Source organism: Notechis scutatus, chromosome 4 (genome assembly GCF_049901735.1).
Source record: "Notechis scutatus isolate UNSWTSFEM ecotype Mainland chromosome 4, rNotScu1.2, whole genome shotgun sequence".
Lineage (NCBI taxonomy): Eukaryota > Metazoa > Chordata > Lepidosauria > Squamata > Elapidae > Notechis > Notechis scutatus.
Window position 1 is genome coordinate 98815417 of NC_142012.1, and position 20217 is coordinate 98835633.

At 38.1% G+C, this 20217-nt stretch overlaps 1 protein-coding gene across 5 annotated transcripts in view; it reads left to right on the forward strand.

Moving 5' to 3' along the window:
* Positions 1-979: 979 nt before the first annotated feature.
* TNKS2 (tankyrase 2) overlaps positions 980-20217 on the forward strand; it is a 35072-nt gene continuing 15834 nt past the window's right edge. For 2 of the 5 annotated variants that reach the window (XM_087964185.1, XM_087964187.1), the window contains exons 1-15: positions 982-1434; positions 3101-3325; positions 5045-5140; positions 7033-7069; positions 8595-8670; positions 9248-9277; positions 10257-10351; positions 11967-12033; positions 13765-13951; positions 14129-14250; positions 15668-15759; positions 16578-16656; positions 17202-17373; positions 17835-17914; positions 19432-19577. In XM_087964185.1, coding sequence (XP_087820311.1) covers positions 1176-1434; positions 3101-3325; positions 5045-5140; positions 7033-7069; positions 8595-8670; positions 9248-9277; positions 10257-10351; positions 11967-12033; positions 13765-13951; positions 14129-14250; positions 15668-15759; positions 16578-16656; positions 17202-17373; positions 17835-17914; positions 19432-19577 — 1763 coding nt within the window. In that variant the 5' untranslated portion in view covers positions 982-1175. Of the gene's footprint in view, positions 1435-3100; positions 3326-5044; positions 5141-7032; positions 7070-8594; positions 8671-9247; positions 9278-10256; positions 10352-11966; positions 12034-13764; positions 13952-14128; positions 14251-15667; positions 15760-16577; positions 16657-17201; positions 17374-17834; positions 17915-19431; positions 19578-20217 lie in introns of all 5 variants that reach the window. The other 3 variants (XM_026670773.2, XM_026670775.2, XM_087964186.1) reach the window with 2 other exon arrangements.

Here is a 20217-nt window from a genome sequence, read left to right on the forward strand (position 1 = left end):
AAACCTCTACTCTCATCCATGCGGACGCTGGCAGTAAACCATAATGCCTTTAATCAGGCTGCCCACAAAGGTGTCCTTGCTGCACCAGAGTCCAAAGTATGTAATCACTAGTGGATTCTGCATAAAGCAATTATTTGTAGTCAAGGAAACAGATTTTGAATATAGCTAATACTTATTCTCTGTAATCATTTGCCAGTTTTGAGGAGACACCCACAGTATCCAATTGTTTCATGGGGTGAGAAAACACACGAGTTCCATACATGGGTGTTGCAATGAAAGTTCCCCCAGCTTGCATGTTGCGTCACATGTACAAAAGGGGTGAAACTTGCAAGGTGAAGCTGCAAATCTTTATTAGTCATTTGGTCCCTTTGCAGATGCTCATATATTCAACCAACTCTGCCTTAAGACAACCAGGGACTGTGTACTTAATGGGCATAGCTGGGTGTGTCTTAACCAGATATGCAATTATAGGCCTAGATGTGTTAATCTGTGACAGTGGAAACAAATATACTATTACCATATCGTCAAGACAAAATTTATAATTTAAAAGTCATGTTGAAAAAACAGCCGCGTATTAGGTTGATATAAGATTTACATATAAACTCTCAGCCTGGGTTTGAGTTAAGTCAAGGAAAGTTTTACGTTTCCAACTGGCTTCCTAAATTTTCCCAATATGAATCTGTTTTTCTCTATACCAAAAAAAGACAGCAGCCACTATTTTTTATACGATTCTTATGACTCTCGTTGCTACAACTCTGTCCAACTCAGTGACGCCTTAGCTTAACTGCAGCCTTAAACTACAGTTGTATCTTCCTATCGTTTCGTAAGAAGAGTCCCCTTGTTGGGTTCCCCTCCCCTTGTCTCCTTTCGCTGGCAATTCAGTACAGGATGCATCAACCCATAGCAGGCCTTCCTCCTTCCCGCATCTCACTGCGCAGGCGTCCCACTCAAGCAACCCTCCCGCCCCCTGGATGCGCGCGCACTCGAGCTGTTCCGCCTCCCCGCCTGTTGCTGGTTTGGCCGTCGCTGACGTAGCGTCTTCCTTGCTCTCTTTTGCCCCTCCCCCACTCCTCTCCCCCGCCGCCAGCGCTTCGACGCTCCCTGCCGCCTCACCGGGAAGACTCCGCCACCGGCCAATGGTGGGCGCTCGGCTGTGAGCACGGAGGGCATTAGGCATGGCCGGGCGGCGGGGCGCGGGGGGAGGCGGCGGCGGCGGCGGCGGCGGCGGGGCGTTGGCAGTGGGTCCCTTGGGGGAAATGCTGCAGCAGTCGCCGTCGTGCTGCGTTGGGGGAGCCGCGTCGGAGCCCGCCCGCGAGCTCTTCGAGGCTTGCCGGAATGGCGACGTGGAGCGCGTGAAGCGGCTGGTGAGGACCGAGAACGTCAACGGCAGAGACACCGCCGGCAGGAAGTCCAGCCCCCTCCATTTCGCCGCAGGTAACCAGCCCTGGCGCCCGCGCCCCCCGCCCGCCTCGGGCTCTTTCCCCTTCGGGGGCGCCTGGTTGACACTGTGGTAACCTCTCTCCCTCCCCCCCCTCCAAAGCAGGTATTTGTGGTTGTACGTCTCCCCTTCTATCTTCGGGGTTGATATTGGGGCAGATACTCCCGGCTCGACGGAGCTGGAGAAGAGCCACTTGGGGGTGGACGGCCGGCTGGGTGTTTTGCTTTATTTATTTATTTGGCGTATGGCATGTCTGGGCGTATCGTTAATAAAGAGAGAGCCAAGGAACACAATGGGAGCGGAAACTGGCCATTAAGGTGATTAATCTTCATTGAAATGAATGCTGAACTGCATTTGGAGGCTCAGAATTGATTTGGGAAGGAACGGACTAAATTAAAAAAGGAAACAAAATTAAAGTGGGGGGGGAGGTTTCTCTTGGTAATAGAGAACTGGAATTAACAGGTTATTAAAAGGTATTTCTGAATACAGGTAGTCCTCCAGTTACAGCCGTTCATTTAGTGACTGTGCAAAGTTATAAAGGCAATGAAAAAGGTGACTTAAATTAAAATTCAGACACTTGGCAATTGACTCATACTTACGATGTTTGCAGCGTCCCGGGGTCTTGTGATCCCCTTTCGCGACCTTCTTTAAAGGCAAAGTGGGGAAGCCAGATTCATTTAACAACCGGCTTAACAGCTGCAGTGATTCACTTAACAGCTCTGGCAACAGGGGTCGTAAAATGGGGTAAAACTCATTTAACAACTCTTTCACTTAGCAACAGAAATTTTGGACTCAATTGTGGGCTTAAATCGAGGACTACCTGTACCTTCAAAAATAAAATGGTGCTAAAAGGTGTATGAGATTGAGGATGACCCTTGAAACAAGAGGACAGTCAGGAAAGTGGCATGGCTACTATGACATCTTCCATATCTATCTATCATTCTCTCATCGCCATGCACCTGGAGTGGAAAAAAGGTTTGAGGACTTCACTTATGAGGCTTCTTCCTCCTGCCAGAAGGGAGAAGGACGTGCGTGGATAAATAATGATGCACACACATACATAGCCTAAGATAAGGATGGACCTGTTTCAGTTTCATGGCATGTCTATACCACCTCCAAATACCTGTTTGCATTTCACAGTCAGTGGAAAACTGAGGCAGAGATTCAGGTCATCTGGTTGATGTCACAGATCAACCCTCTAAAACAGCTCCCACTGTTTCAAACTGTTTCAAACTGGTACTAAAAGCAAAGGAGAAAAAGATAGGATTAGAAGGCTTCTGTGGAAACTTTTTTTCTCAGCTATCTAGAGAGACCTGAAACTATTGAGAGATTGTGAGATACTAGCAACCCTGAAGGGTACCATGATTTGTGGTGTGGCACCAAAAGTTGCATGTAGATTTTGAAGGACTAATAGGTCAATATTCAGGGGTATCCAAGAGCTATTTCCCCCTCTAAAAATGTAACCTGAAGGGACAATTGTTTATGGCTGGTAATTATCCTTGATTTTTTCCCATTTGTTCATTTCTAAAGGTAAAGATGGATTTCCCCCTCCATCATTTGATAGTTTTGTTGGAAATGTTATGGTTCTTATTTGAAGAATGTACCCTTCAGCCTTTAGTTTGTTTAGTGCTTCCATACTAGGTCAAAAACTTTTTATTTCAGGATTTGGTCGGCGGGATGTAGTAGACTACTTGCTTCAGAGTGGTGCTAATGTACATGCACGAGATGATGGAGGACTCATTCCACTTCATAATGCTTGCTCATTTGGTCATGCTGAAGTTGTCAATCTTCTCCTGCGCCATGGTGCAGATCCTAATGCAAGAGATAATTGGAACTATACTCCTCTTCATGAAGCTGCCATCAAAGGCAAAATTGATGTCTGCATAGGTAACACTTTGATATTCTTTTTCAGTCATTTTTATATAAAACATTCAAGAATCTATCTTAACATGAACCAAACTTCCAAACTATCCAAGCCAAACTGACAGTTTTTAAATGTAATCATGTATTTTTGAAAGTCTTCATTTATTATAAATGTTGGATTTTATGAGTGTTGTCAAAAAAATCCTATTTTACTTAATGTTTGTGGGAAGTTGGCTGAGGAAATAGTAATATGATCAGCATTAAAAATGGTTTAGGAGGTTATCCTTTAGTGTGTGCCTGGAAATATAATTAACAGCCCAATATAACCTTATTCCTTGATCCATAAGTATTTTGCAGCAAACTAATATATTAATTGGAATTTGTCCTGATGTAATTTTGATTTTGCAGTCTTAGGCTCAAGAGTTGCAGTTTCCATAATTTTTTTGCCAGAGGGAAGAGACTGATAGATGCAAGATAAACATTTTCTGTTCCAGCTGGTGTGTGGGGAAGGAGGGGGGGGGGAAGAGATACAGAAATAGAGAGATACAGATAGCAGCATAGGAAAAGAAATGTTTCCATTCTAGATAGCACTGAAAATGTGGTATTTAAGATACTTATTCTTGAAATATTTTTCCCAGGCTTGTTCTGCTCCTTTATTATGTTTTTCCTTGGTTCTTGCTTAATCCTGCTACATAGGAATACGAAAATATTCTTAGACTTTCAAAGCAAATGTTAACTTTTGTCACTAGATTCTTAAAATGAATATAATTAGTTGCTGGATTGAATTGAGTACTCAATTTTATGGCTTTAAAATATTTAAGTACTATGGATTAAATTATTTTCATATTACTTTTTTGAGTGCTTTTAGGTAGAAAAGTAGCATCAAAATTTAATAGAAATATATGGAATTTATATCTTCATTTCTGTAAAGTAGATGTATTTCAAATACACGATACTACAATTTATTAATATAAAGGTCAATCTCAACATAAGAGATTAATCTTACAATTTAATGAAGCCTTGTAGAAGGAATAGTTTGCTACAGTTTTTGTTTATTTGAATGCCTATTATCTGGAACATGAGTAACTGTACTTAAATTAGTCACAAGAAATAAATTAATTTCCAGTTCTCTGCATTTCCTTGAAAATTTAGCAGAGTAGCATCCTAATTGGCCAGCTGTTTTTTAAAGCAAGGTGAAACATCGCTATCTGGAATTTGAAGATCAGGAGCTTGAATATTTAAGGAAATTTTACTAATGTGGCTTAATAGAGATTTTCTGAATTTCATCATCCTTTTCTTTTTGAAAACAAAGTAAAGACGGTTGTTCAGCTTGGCCAAACAAATGTAGATGCAGATGATTTGAATCTTTGAGGAGAAGCTGTTTAGCATAAATATGAATTAAAGAAGTGGCTTGCGATATTAGATTTTAGCCTGAAGATTTTAGCCTGGTTGTATTTGCTATGTTTGTGTTCAGATGTATCCCATTAGATTAATTAATCACAATAGGCTATTGATTGGACTGAGAAATAGGGGCTGGCTTGGTCCTCCAGGGAGCATTGTGGGTGAAGGTAAATGTGAATCTGAGTATCCCTGTTCCTAGTCTACCTTAGCTACTGCACTGCATTAGCTCCGATAGATATATCTCAAAAAGTATAAGGAAGAGTCATAGTTGGTTTTAAGATATTGCATGCTTGCTGGAAGGCTAAACATTCCACCATAGGATTTTAAATGTCTTCCTCTTAGTATTGTTGCAGCATGGTGCCGATCCAAGTATCCGTAATACTGATGGAAGAACAGCACTTGACTTAGCAGATCCATCAGCAAAAGCAGTCCTTACAGGTGGGTGGAATCTTCCATAATCCATTTCTTCTGGTAATTATCTGTTTTCTTAGCTTGATGGAATTCGATGACCATATATAATTACTAATATTATTTATTAAATTTGTGTGCTGCCTGCTTCCATCATGATTCTGAACAAATACCAATATCCAGTTCAAAATAAAACCAAACATATATTGCATGTCTGGAAAAGTAATACAGAATTTTTACAAACTAGTCTTTTTCCAAAGGGGTCTGTCATCCATACTAGTCCTCAGCCTGAGGAAAGAGCAAAATTTTTAAAGGTTTGTTTGAATAAAGTCCTGGGAAGAACATATGAATTTATTGGGGAATATCGTTCCACAAGGCAGGTCTGCTTCCTGTGTCCAATGGGATGATACTATTTAATTGATAAGACCTAGAGCATGCCAGATCACACAGAATAGACAGAAATTATGGAGGGTGGGCAACCCCTCAAATAGACAGGCCACATACCAGAAGGGGATACATTTTTTCATAAAATATTGTTTCCTGGGTATCAGGTCTGATTAATGTAAGAGTTCTATGCATCTATGTTAGTCAACAAAGCCAAAGGAGCATGAAATCAAAAGAAAATATGTGGCTTTTGGAATAGAGCGTTATTTAAAAATTTAGAATTTGTTAAATTCCAAATGAAAATGAAGAGGATGTGTTTATTTATGTCCTGCCTTTATCTAGCACATCTTCCTTCTCCTATTTTCTCCACAAGAATCCTGTGAGTTGGGTTGGACTGAGAGAGTGTTACTAGTCAAAAGTCACCAGTTGGCTTTCATGACTAAGGTGTGACTGACAGTTTCATTATGCTTAAACTTAATTTGCCTTATTTTAGGTAGTCCTTGAACAGTTCATGTAGTGACCGTTCGAAGTTACAACAGCACTGAAAAAAATGACTTATGACCATTTTTCACACTTACAACCATTGTGGCATCCCCATGGTCACATGATCAAAATTCAGATGCTTGGCAACTGACTCATCATGGTTGCAGTGTCAGAATCATGTAATCATGTGGACCTGCATGAAATTGCGTTAAACGAGTCGGTTGCTTCATTAGACTATTTCAGTTCTATGCTGAAGCTGAAATGAGACTTAAGATGCCTTCACTGTTCCATATTTGAAAGGAACAAAAACTTATATAATATTTTGGAATCCTATTTTTGTTTCGTTTGTTTAGAAATTTGGAACAACCTCTTGTGGGAGAGTTCCTAGTAATGAAAAATAAGTTAGATACTAAATAATTTTGACTTAGCTGAAATTCGGCTTCCAGAAAAATTGGCTGTGAACATGATTTTTAAATTTTTCACACACTTTAAAAATTATAGTAAACAATCATAACAAAACAGTTATTCACAGTGAGATAAACACATGGTCTCCACACAGACACAGCCTGTATACTAACAGTCACACATTGTTTTCTGAAAAGTAAAATACTTGATAAAATGATATCAGGCAGGTATTAATCTTCATTTATTTTATGTATTATTAAATTTATGTATTATATATAATAATTTATGTATTATATATATTTATTAAATATATTGTTCATCTCCTTGATAAGGTGACTCTACTTGGAGCATGTGCTTGGTTGGCTGTCTTTTCAACCTTTCTTACCTCCAACCAGTGACTGCAGGAATGGAAGCCATGCCTGCTGTTTTATTAGCTGTGCACAGTCTGAGTCTCCATCACAGGAGGTTTTAAAAAATAACAAATCTATTTTCAGTATGTTACACCGTTCCAATATGCATGGAATGAAACACCCCTCTGGTACTGTTTTGAAGTTGGAATATTGGGTCCATTCCTATTAGAAAGGAAAATAATTCTTTAAAAAATATGTGCATGAATTAGAAAATCCTAAGATTGCTGTGTTAATTTTCAGGTGAATACAAGAAAGATGAACTATTGGAAAGTGCCAGGTAGGTGATGTTAAGAAAACAAAAGTTATTTTTTAGTTTTGCTGGAAAAATAACATTACGTCCATTCCTTGCATTTACAACTGTTGCAGTGTTCCCATATGATCACTATTTGGCGACTTCATATCTATCTTCCAACAAACATTATTTTTTTTTAAAGTAACAATAAAATTATTTGCAGATAATAATTTCCTTAATGACCACAGGTGATTCACTAACAATTGCAGTAGAAATGATGTCGTAACTCTCCAACAATCATGTGATGTTTCATTTTGTGATGAGTTACCCATCCCATTTGGGGTCATTAAGCAAGGACTACCTGTATACAGATATTTGTCCCATTATTTTGGTGGGTGGGGAGATGGAGTTGCAAATTAAGGGTATTAATGCACATATCACATCAAGGCAGGATTAGCAGTACAATTCCCTTTCCTCTTCCAACAACAGAACAACTGAGTAGATCTTTAGTTCCTTCAGGGTATTTCTTAAATTTCAATTTGTTTCATATGTAATGGTCTCTTGTAAGTAAATCTGACCTGAAAACCTTAACTTGAGTAAGGTTTTTTTCTTCAGTCCAATTGTATTGTTGTACATACTAAGTCTTCTATTATAATTGTGGCGTAAAAATACTTTAAGTTTATACTTTCTAATTGTTTAATGTAAGGAATAATAATAAAAGGTATGCTATCAAAAATAGCAGGAAAGAAGATGCTTTAAAATATTATACATTTATAGTACAATTATTTTTGTCCACGTAAGAGAATGAATGAGAGAGCCTGGGGACAGAATGAAAAGAGGGATCAGCCTAGAATCTCTATGTAGCTACAAGCAAGCTATGTCCCAACTCTCCTTGAGTCCCACTGACCCTTACCTAACTCTCATCAGGTGCTGACTTAGTTGAGTGGGTTCCGTGCTGGGCTGTTAGCAATCCGCTTCATAGGTGGATCTGATCTTTCACCCCTTACAGTCCATTTGGAAGCAATACCAATTCAGCTACATTCGTGTGCAGGTTAATATGTATACAAGACATATATGTATTTCACAATACTTTTTCATTTGTGCCTTTGAGTCAATATTGATTCCTGGCAACTGCCTAGACAAGTCTCTATGGTAGTCATGGCAAGATTTTTCAGAAGTAGTTTGCAAGGCCTTCTTCCTAAGTCTGAGAGAGAATGACTGGCTCATGGTCACCCAACTGGTTTTATGCCCAAGGCAGGACTCGAAAATCTCCCAGTTCATAGCCTGATGCTTTAAGCACTGTACCATGTGTTATTTAAAAAGAATAATTAAATCTTGGCAAATTAAGTTTAAGCATAATAAAACATACAAAGCATAATAGGTAGAAAACTAATTATACTTGTAAAATCAAGTCTAAAGTATATATTTAATAATTAAACTTAATATAGTAATAGTTTGCCTTGCAGAGTTATATAATAAATAAATTCCTTTATTACTAATCAATTCAAGTTGAGTAAAATGAAAGTTTGCAATTTGCAAAAATGTTCATGAATATTCGTTTTCTTTTTAGGAGTGGAAATGAGGAAAAATTAATGGCTCTTCTAACACCATTAAATGTCAATTGCCATGCAAGTGATGGCAGAAAGGTATTTTTAAACATGTACATCTTTTTTGAATTAGCAAATTAAGAAAATGACATTAAAGATATTTGATAATATTTCATGTAATGTAATCTTTAGCTTTTACTTATATTTTTACTTTATAATGTTTATAAGAAATGAAAGTTTAATAGAAATTTTCAAAACTCAGGTAGCAATATCACTAAGAAAACTGAGTTTGTTCAAGTACTGTAATTACCATATCATAAGATTCTACCAAGCTAAGCATTAATTATGTTTGTGCTTGCAGGAAGAATAAATGTAAATTGGTTGCCTTCTATGTTCATGTTGGTGGTGTCTTTGAGGGCTAAAGGATTTCCTTACATCCAGGGTTTTTTTTACATTCATCCTGAACAAATTCTTTAAGGCCATTCCACAGTTCCTCTGGTCCTCTTAACAATGAGATTCAAGGCTTCTTGGTATTTTCCTTGAAAAGGGTGGCTACATTCTGAACATCATATTGTGGAAAATTGGTTGTCTTTCTTCTTTAGTTCATATTCTATTCAGTAGTTAGCACCTGGTCATATTTTTGATGTTATCACCAAGTTTTTCTACCTCCCTTTAGGGGACTCCAGTCCTAAGTGATATAACTCAGGTACATTATCCTATTTAATATTTCCAACTTCAAATTCTAGTAGTAGTAAATCTTGTTTGTATACTTCATTGATTTCAAGTTGATCATGAACACAGCAGACACCTCTTCTACATCAGTAGTAGCATAAATTTGGATGATGATCATAGTAAAAAGTTGTCCACAAAATCTAATTACATTGTAGCCAAGTACTATTCTTGCTATACTTTTCCTAACTATAAAAGCAATGCAGTTTCTTTTATGTTTTTCATGTCCTGAACAATATGATCCTTTGAATGAAAGTAGCCAATCCCAGTCTACTTCAAGATGCCTAAGATATCAATTTGCAGTTTTTTCATTGTGTTGAGTTTGCTCATACTTCTTACATTCCATGTTCCCACTGTAATTCTGTCTTTGCAGCTTTAGAGTTCTTTTTTCTGTACGGCAACATTAACAGCTAGATATCCTGGGCCTAGATAGTCGAGCCACATTATAAACACCATTAGTTCTCTGAAAGATCCTGAGCTCGTCCTCAGTGGCATGTTGAATGCCATTCAACCGGGGACCCACCATTCAGCACTGTATCATCCATCATTTTATACTTTTCTGTGCATGTAGTTTTCTGGTTAAAAACCCAGGAATAGTTATCATTGCCTTCTGCCAGTATGAATTAATGCCTTTGCCATTGTCCATAAAATGAACATCTGCCTCAAGATGTTTATCATTGTTGCCTGTTTGCTTTAGCTAGTAATTAGGGTGACCTTCACGCCTTGGAGTGATCCTGCTGGGGATGTATAGTATTGACAACACTCCAGGTGTTGTTTGCTTATCCCTCCCAGGAATTCCCTTCACCCACCAAGATGAACCAGAAGACCAGGACTTGAGGAAAGGAGAATGTAAACAAGTTTAACAGATTTATTCTTTTTTTTTTTAATTAAAAGCTGTTTTCTAAGTTATATTTGTTTTATATCTAAGTTTGTTATATTCAATCTTGTTTTCCTAGTCAACTCCACTACACTTAGCTGCTGGCTATAACCGTGTTAAAATAGTGCAGCTATTATTACAACATGGAGCAGATGTTCATGCAAAGGATAAAGGGTGAGTGTCTAAGAAGATGATGCATTAGAGATTTTTATTAATGTACAGCTTATATTTTCCTATGTATTACTTGAAAAGAAAATACTTCCACATTTCAGACAAAAGACAAAAAAAGTTGCATTATCCATTCCCCTTCATTTATCAACTGCCTTATCAAACATGTTAACCATGTACACTATCTAGTTTTCCTACCTAATCAACAATTATTACCAATTCCTTTTAAATCCAATCATACTGGAGCTTATTTTCTCCAAGAAATAGGTATTTGTGACAGATGATTGTATGTACTTCTATATACGGATATGCAGTGGCCAGAGGCTACATTCCAACTATGTTAATAGGATTAATACCTATTTAAAATTAATGTGTATAAAGCAGGATAATTGTCACTATACCTAGAGAAAGCAATTCACAGATTTCTCTGCTAGAGATAGGTCTAATTTGCCCATTTGTAGGAGGCACAGTGATTAGAATGCAGTATTGCAAACTATCTCCTTGCTCACTATCAGTTCGATTCTGACTGGTTCAAGGTTGACTCAGCCTTCCATCCTTCTGAGGTCAGTAAAATGAGGGCCCAGGTTTTGGGGGGCAATATGCTGACTCTGTCAACTGCTTAAGAGAGGGCTGTAAAGCACTATGAAGCAGTATATAAGTGCTATTTCTATTGTTTTTTGTATCATCTGGATGATCTTGGAGAGCAGCTCCATGTGCAATGATGCATTACCATTTAACTATTAGGTGACTAGCACATAAATGAGTTACTGAATGGTCTCCCATTCTAGGAACATCTGCAAAGTCACAGATGGATCCATACAAAGACCCTGCAAACTATTAAAATCAAATAACTTTCAGCAATCACAGTACGAGTGGAGAAATGACATAATTTCCCCACCCTTATCGCCAACACTTAGTTATGTTTGGCCAAACTTGCTCTTCACCCTCCTTCATCAATATTCTGGGTGTCTCTTCTGCCACTTCATTTCCTGGAGCTCCTTTGTAAACCAAGATGCATGCTTGGTTTGTGTGAGATCAGCACACAAGTAGACCATGAAGACGATGTGGCCAAGGTCTCTATGATCTACTTCTCTATTCCCTCAGATCCTCAGGAAAATAAAAAACAAACAAACCAAGTTTCCTCTGGAACCCTATACAGTCTTTAAGTCGTTGGAGGCAGGGTGATGATCTTGAAGGCCCTTATGTCTCTGTGAGGCAAGGTGACAACTGAATTGGGAAGCAATTGGGGCGTGATTTGTCCACAGCAATGGGTGGATGATAAAGTCCTCTAAAACTAAATCGCATCACAACTGCCCCAAGCTAATAACCAAATCCAAAGTGCAACCACTATTGGGTTTATTGTGCATTTCTGGTCTATTGCCTTTGTATCAATAGCATTTTCCTCAATTATTCCTCCAGTTAAACACTATGTCAGTAGTTTTTTTTTTATCCTAAATATGACATATTGAGCTATATTATGTGCCATTTAACACTATTGTCTTCTGAAATTTAATCTGGTTTCCTACTTTGTCAGATAGACATTTGGATTTTCTCATTGTTACTAATGATAAATGATAATGATAAATGATTTTTTTAACAATGGTTTGTCTTCACTTTTCAGAGATTTAGTGCCTCTTCACAATGCCTGTTCTTATGGGCATTATGAAGTAACAGAACTTCTAGTAAAGGTTAGTTATGTAATGTGCAACTTCTATAGACAGATTTCCTTATTATGTTTTACAGCTATGCGAATAATTTGATAAATGGAAAAGTACTGTCAGCGTTTGTTCATTTGTTCATTACATTGATATCCTGTCTTTTGTTCTAGAGGTCAGACCAGCATACCTAGCCTTATCTCCACCCATTATTCTAACAGGTAGTTTAATTTGAGATTAGTTGGCCCAGAGTTATCCTGTAAACGTCCATGTGCAAGACTAGACTTGCTTGTGTCATGCAGTGTCTTATCACTGCACTACATTAGTAGCTAACAACAATGTGCTTATTGAAGGCACAAAACAAATGCTCAGACTCAGCAGGCATGTTTCAGAAGCTTCATAGAAGAAATGTCCAACATGATAGCTAGCAAACTCTTTTTTTTTTTTTTCACTTCATCAGCTTTCCAGTGGAATTGTTTTCTCGGCATATCTATAAAAGTACAAAAACAATTATATTGTGTCTTCAAGAATATCTAAAGGAGTTCTTTGCTTGTCCAATGATTTTCACAAACCTATTCTTCTTAGTCTGATAAAAAAAAAATTAAAAACATTCAGATCAGCTAAAATTTGTCCTCCAACACAAATCTACATATATGTATTGAGAAAAATGTTGAACTTGAGCTGGTAAAACAAGTTTTTGTAAAAATGTGTGGTGCATTTCTTGTTTATTGATTTCTGCCTTAGATCAACTAATCGTTCTTTGCTTTTTATAAAAATGGCTTATAAAACTTTATAAAAAGCAATCTTTTAAGTATTTTTGTCAAAAAAAATGCAGGCATGATATTCTTCCGATTAAAATCGAATTCGATTTTTGGGGAATCGCCCCTTTCCCCACCCCTTCTTCTCCTCCTTCCTCCCCTTGAGGCCCCGAGTCAGGAGTTGCTGGCGCCGCTGCTGCTTCCAGTCCGCGTTGCCTCAGGAAGGAAAGGCAAAAGGAAGAGCCACGGCGGCGCTGCAACGGCAGCAGCGGCTCCTGGTTTTGCCTTTCCTTCCCGAGGCAACGCGGGACTGGAGCCGCGTGAGCTGCGCCGGGCGGTAGCACTCTGACAGCCCCAGCCGGATACCTGAGCGGAGCCCGGCGGGTGCGAGCGGAGGCCGCTGAGCGGCAGGAAAAGGGAGCTGGGCCAGCCTCCGTGCAACACGCCACCGCCGCCCTGGCGAGGAAAGCAGCGGCGCTCCCGGGCGCGCGGCGGGGGTCTCTTTGGCCGGCCCCGATTTTTTTTTTTTTCAGAGCGGAATATCATGCCTGAAAATGTTTCCTGATAGTCATAGCAGCGGGCAGGGGGCTAAGAAAGATGTCTATTGGCATACTGGCCCTCGGGGGTGACCCATTCAGACTCAAAGGCTGACGATTCTCACTTTCAAAATCACTTTTAAAGCTCTTTTATTATTTCATCATATGTCCAGATTTCCCTGCCTAGTACGCTGAGATACTGTTTCTAAAGTTGACAGCATTAACTAGATAATTCTAGAACTAGGTAGAATTCCAGTCTGTGATGTTAAGTGAGTGTCTCACATGTAAACTATTGTGCCATTTTGAACTTCACTAAGGACAAAATACTAATGCAAAGTGTGATTTTTAACCCCTACCTCATTAAGCATTCCTGGACAATTGTTAGATAGAACAGCCTTTCATGTACATTAGAGCCCTTCCTTAACATTTTTCCAGGAGAAAATTATATATGATTCTCTTTCCTCTCCTAGCATGGAGCCTGTGTAAATGCAATGGATTTATGGCAGTTCACTCCTCTTCATGAAGCAGCTTCTAAGAACAGAGTAGAAGTATGCTCCCTCTTGCTGAGTTACGGTGCTGACCCTACACTGTTAAACTGCCATAATAAAAGTACAATTGATTTGGCCCCTACACCTCAATTAAAAGAACGATTGGCATGTGAGTACAGAGAAAATAAACCGAATAGAGGTGATTACTTTTTTTTCAGTTTTTTATATGGATCCATTCAATGGCTGATCTTGATAATCATCCATTGTAATTGATTGCTATTTCTATGATTCTGAACTCGTGTGATATTTGAGTCTTAAATGCCATACAATTTTCTTTTTCCTCTAGATGAATTCAAAGGCCATTCATTACTACAGGCTGCAAGGGAATCAGATGTGAATCGTGTAAAAAAGCATCTCTCTCTTGAAATTGTTAATTTCAAACATCCTCAGACTCACGAAACTCCTTTGGTAATTTGTTGTTCATACCTTTTCAATGAAGTCTGTTACTGGTAGTCCTTGATTTACGACCATTCATGTAACAATGGTTCAAAGTTATGATGGCACTGAAAAACATGACTCATGACTTGTCTTCAAAGTTACAACTTTACATTACCCCCTTAAAGTCACATGATTGCAGTTTGGATGCTTGGCAATTGACTCCCATTTACAGCTAGTTGCAGTGTCTTGTGGCCACATAATCATGATTTGTGACCTTTGCAGCCCTCAAAGTCAACAGGGGAAGCCAGAATCACTTAATAACCACATGATTTGCTTAATGATGTCATGGTGAATTTGTTTAATGACAGTGCTAAAAATGGTCATAATACCAGATTTGGTCATGTGATGATTGATTTAACTGCATCTCTTAGATCCCAATTGTGGTCATAAGTTGAGGACTACCTTTCTGGCTAATTGAGCAGATGAAGAATCAAAACACGATTTCTTTCTCTACTGGAAAGAATTATGAGAATTTAGTTTTACATTCTCAGCATAGTGCCGTGATGGCGAACCTATGGCACGCATGCTGCAAGTGGCATGCAGAGCCATCTCTGCCGGCACGTAAGCCATTGCCCCAGCTCAGTTCCACTGCGCATGCATGCACGCCTCCTGCCAGCCAGCTGATTTTTGGGTATCTGCCACACGTGCAGGGGGCGGGGTTTCTGCAGGAAATGCATACGCAGGGGGCAGGGGTCACGCGGGGGTCACGTGCATGCGCAGGGGATGCAGGGGGTTGCACGTGCATTGCATTATTGGGGGTTACATGCACATGTGCGGGGGAGCATGGGGGGGTTGCACATGCATTGCATTATGGGGTTGCATGCACATGCGCAGGAGGGCGCAGGGGAGCTCAGCCAAGTTGTGCGTGCATTGCATTATGGGTGCAGACGTGTGCACGCGTACTTTCAGCACACGACGAAAAGATTAGCCATTGCTGGCATAATGCATTTTTGTTTAATTAGACTTTTTCTAATTTCTGCTTTATATAGATTATTTTCCTGTACCTTTTATTACAGTCACCAGTTTTTAGCAATATAATTATCTAGAGTAATTGCCATTTTAAAATGATTTGGAAGTAAGGCTTTGGAGTGCAGTGTTCTTCCTTAAAAGGAGCTTGTATTTTTTTCAGGCTTCCACACCATTTTTTTTAAAAAAAGATGCAGGTTCCTAAATGAGTTGATTCAGTAAAGTTGTATATGTCTTGAAGCAGATGCAGCTTTTTTTTCAGACTTACTTGAATGCTGAAAAAAGAGAGCCTGCTTTTGATTAGGGAAGAGCTCCTGTGCTCACCTACCTCCGGATAATGTTAAAAATATGCTCGGCTCCAGTTTTACTGGTGTTATTAATATTGGCTAGCAAATAATATCACAATCTCATTCTTTAATAGCACTGTGCTGCTGCGTCTCCATATCCTAAGCGAAAGCAAGTCTGCGAGCTACTTCTAAGAAAAGGAGCCAACATCAACGAAAAGACAAAAGAGTGAGCTGGTTCCTATTTTGCCTTTTTATCTTATTCATCCGTGGATATGCTCAGAACAATACATGCCACACAGTTTTTCTCCCTTTCATTTTATCCTCACAACTATCCTGTGTGACTTATTCAAGCCCACCAAAGAAAATCAGTGACTTTGACACCAATTCTTCTGATCTAGTTTTCTCTCAGGGCCCTTTCCAGCTTTTTTGGGATTAGTGGATGAATTTGAATTTTGGAAAATGTCTCAACATGAGTACTCTTGGGAGGTTGTAAAAGACAGATTATAGGTTGCAGGCCACCGCTAAATTTCTTATTGCAATGAAATACTATTTCTTGAAAAGTGCATGTTGAATTCACAATTTACTACACTCTCTATGGATGTTTATTTCAAAGAAAAGCAAATACGTGTATCTTTATTCCCTGTAAATAACTTTTTAGAACTAATTTTAATTTTAAAATTTAGAATTCTCCAATTACTTACCCTTATACACATTTACCTGTCCCTCAGATTAATGTCTGTGAATGTTCTTTTCCCTTTGGTATATACAGGCGTATAGAGACATGGTTTCTTTATATAAGTTTGGAGAGCCTTAGAGAGACAGAGCAAGATTTTGAAACTTAAACTTAGTTTGCTATTGAGTTGCCAAAAATAATTGAGATGTGCAGGGAAGTATTGGTTGACAAAGGAGTGTCAAGAAATGCCAACAGGCATTGTTTTGTTTACTTTAACTCCCATCACATCTGTACTAATTTTCAGCATTCTGAAAACTCATTCAGCAAGAACAAAATGGAAATAAATTATGACTTATTTTGTTTTTATAAAGCTTCCTGACACCGCTTCATGTGGCATCAGAAAAAGCTCATAATGATGTTGTTGAAGTAGTTGTGAAGCATGAAGCAAAGGTATGAATTATTTTTAGCATAAATCATATTTTTGGGCAAAATGAAAAAATTACATGTACATTTATAAATGTTTATAACTAATCTTTGATAAAAGCATCATTTATGTTTTTTGTTTTCTTCCAACTCTGTATAGAGGCCAAAGGAAAGGTACCTAACAATATTTAAATGATATTTGGGTGATTTGATAGCCTGTCATTTCTGTAGGAATCAGCAGATGATGGAAGGAACAACAATTTTGAATATTAATATAGCCAGTGGAGATGTGCAAAACATTTCATTGAATATCCTCAGAATGTCTGTTCCAAATTTTGAGACAGAAATTTAATAGACCATTTCAAGGTTGTATTACTTGCAGTACATGTGGAAAGTACTGTTTTGAGGTCAGAGTAGATACTATGACTTTGGAGAGACTGTTCAGCCTTAAAATATTTTCAACCTCTTAGTACTCTTGTTTTCTCAAAGTAGACTGATCTCTATTGTTCCATTATGAATTGATAGCATATTCTGTGCTTCCTGCATTGTTAAGATTCTCTGATAATTTTTAGGTCAATGCTTTGGATAATCTTGGCCAGACATCTTTGCATAGAGCAGCGCACTGTGGCCACTTACAGACATGCCGGTTGTTGCTGAGTTTTGGCTGTGATCCCTCCATTATATCACTGCAGGGTTTCACAGCCTCTCAGATGGGAAATGAAAACGTTCAGCAGTTGCTACAAGGTAATAGTGTATAATTTTTGTTTGTGTTAAGTTTTTTACTTTTAACACTTTAACAAAGGCAATTAGGAATCCTTGCTGAACCCCTTGAATTAGTAGTTCCTGAAAAACGATCTGAAGAGGCTTCAGACAAACAAGCAAACAAAAAATTAATGCATGATGGCCTCACAGATAACAGAATGACCATGCCTGGTTGATCATGTTCCTGTTATGTATGTGATGGAAGACCAAAATACTCATTCAGTTTCATTTGTTCCAGCTGGTCTTTTTATAGCTATTTTGGACTGATAAATTTGAATCTGTCTGACTTTGGCATTTATAATTATTACTGGTAAAAGTGTGTAGTCTTTTTGAAAACAGAGCCACTTGCCTCAGATTGCGTTTAAATTGGCATTTCTTACACTAAATGATTTGGTACTTTGATATATGTAATACTTGGTAAGTATTAAGTTCTTCTTCTACAGAAGGTGTTCCTTTGGGCAATTCAGAAGCCGATCGACAGTTATTGGAAGCAGCAAAGGCAGGAGATGTAGATACAGTAAAGGTAAGACAATTTGATTGTTGCAGAAAAAAAGTTAACATCTAACAAGAAAAGCAGATCAATTTGGGTTGTCCTTAAATCTTTGGAGATAGAAAAATTGAAAATCAAATTCCACTGCACCTTAACTGGCTTGAACTATCTCAGATTTAAAACAACTAATTTATAGGCAAACCAAAGATTTTTGTCTTCATTGCTCCCTCAGTAATGAAACAGTTGGCCTTTTCAGCTGCTTTGGAAAAATGCATTTTTTTAAAAAAAGTACACAATGTGACCTGAGAAGTCATATTTGCATTATATTAGGACAGTTGTAATTTTCCAGTTAGGGCTTTCCTTATTCAAATATGGAGTGGATGTCAGAAAAGGTCGCCAATGTATGTAACCATGCTAATGAGAATAGTCAGTGTGATAAAAGATATATGATAAACCTTGTACATCGATGATAATGACAATAGACCCCAACAGGTATTTGAAATAGTGATTTTTTTTAGTCAACCTTCATTCTCCTATTGGTTAAAGTTTAATGTGGATGTGTACTCAAAATTTGAAACAGGTTTTAGACCCCCAAATATTTTTTAACCTTCTGAAAGTGTTTCATTATGAAATGCTTTAAACTTGAAATCCTCCCAGAATGATTGAATGCTCAGTTTCAGTCTCAAAAATGGTATTTCCTGTTCAGAGGAGTTCATATTCAAAGAGTGTGCAGTACACTGTTACAATGAATCACTAAATACCTAAGCTAACTGACCAGTTCTTTCCCAGTATATTCTCACAATAAAAGGTTGAACTGAGAGGCTGCTTCCCATTTGTTTTCTCTGCTCTACATAGTCCCTTCATGCTCTTGAAAAAATGTCCAGGAGATTTGGGAGGTTTTCTTGAGTAGTAGGGAAGGGAACTTTTGGAACTGGATAGAAGGTAAATAATAAAAATAAGTTCCATCAATTATTTAGTGTGACCCCAGGATTTTACCTAGTTTTTTTTTGTTTCTGTCTAGTGTACCAGAATAGCTTTTGTGCTCGTCTGTGTTCTTGGAATGTGATATCAATATCATTTGGACCAGAAGGATGTCAAAAAAAGTATAAGGATTAAATCATTCAGTGTTCCAGATTGGACTTTTAAGATAATATTGATGGTATCAGAAATATAAAGCAGGAGGATTGAAGATTTGGTGCTGTAATTTCTATGCTGCTTCAATCTAAGCAATTCAGTGTGACTTTAAAAAAATCCAACACAAGCAAAAGAATCAACATTTTACTTTTTAAATAAGGAACGTATGATTAGTAGAATATATCTACAGTGTTTACCTCTTGCCCAGACATTGTAAGTCTCATTTATGGAAGGAGCTAATCCTTCTTCTGAGGGCCGGTTATTCCACAAGAGGGGAGCTCACACATGGACACCCATGTTCAAATCCCCTGCTGATTTCCTGATATGAGGGAATTTTCAGAATGTCCTTCCTGCTTGTGCATATCGGGTGGGGAGATTCTGCCATTAATGTTTGTCTCAATTGTTGCATTCCACAGAAGTTATGCACAACACACAGTGTGAATTGCCGGGATATTGAAGGGCGCCAGTCCACACCACTTCACTTTGCAGCAGGATACAATAGAGTATCTGTAGTTGAATATCTTTTGCAGCATGGGGCTGATGTCCATGCAAAAGACAAAGGGTAAATATTCCATTCTGTGGTGTTTGATTTGCAAATGCTTGTTTTTCTTCTGTTCGTTTGTTTGTTTTCAGGGATGATAAGCCTTGAAGGTCTATATTCCTAGATACTTGTAATACAAAATTTATGCATAAAGTTTTGTGTAATTAAGGCTTCATCTCTACATGCAACTTTTTAATCCACGTATATGACAAAAATGTTATGGGAAGGTTAATCATTTATTTATTTGTAAAATTTATTTGTGGCCCATCTCATATTCAATGACTCAGAGAGGCTCCTTGTGAAGCACATTGTTGATGGGAAATTGATAAAATGACACAAATCCATTGTAATGCAGGTGTTGGGTATAGGCCCAAAGAGGAATGGAGAATCACCTTTATTACTCCACTTATTTGGGTTCTGGCATGACACATGGTATCTATGATGTTGCCCTTTTATCATAATACTCTTTAACTGGCTAATGCCCACTTCACTGATTATATAAAATATAGTATGTTATGATAACTGCTTGATAAGTTGACACATATGCTGTATTTCTAATGTGACTAACATTGTAATAAGTAATTTCTGAATTATGAAAGCACTTAGTCCATCAGTATGCTATTATTTAAAACTTCAGATTAATAATTTTTCCCTGAAGGTT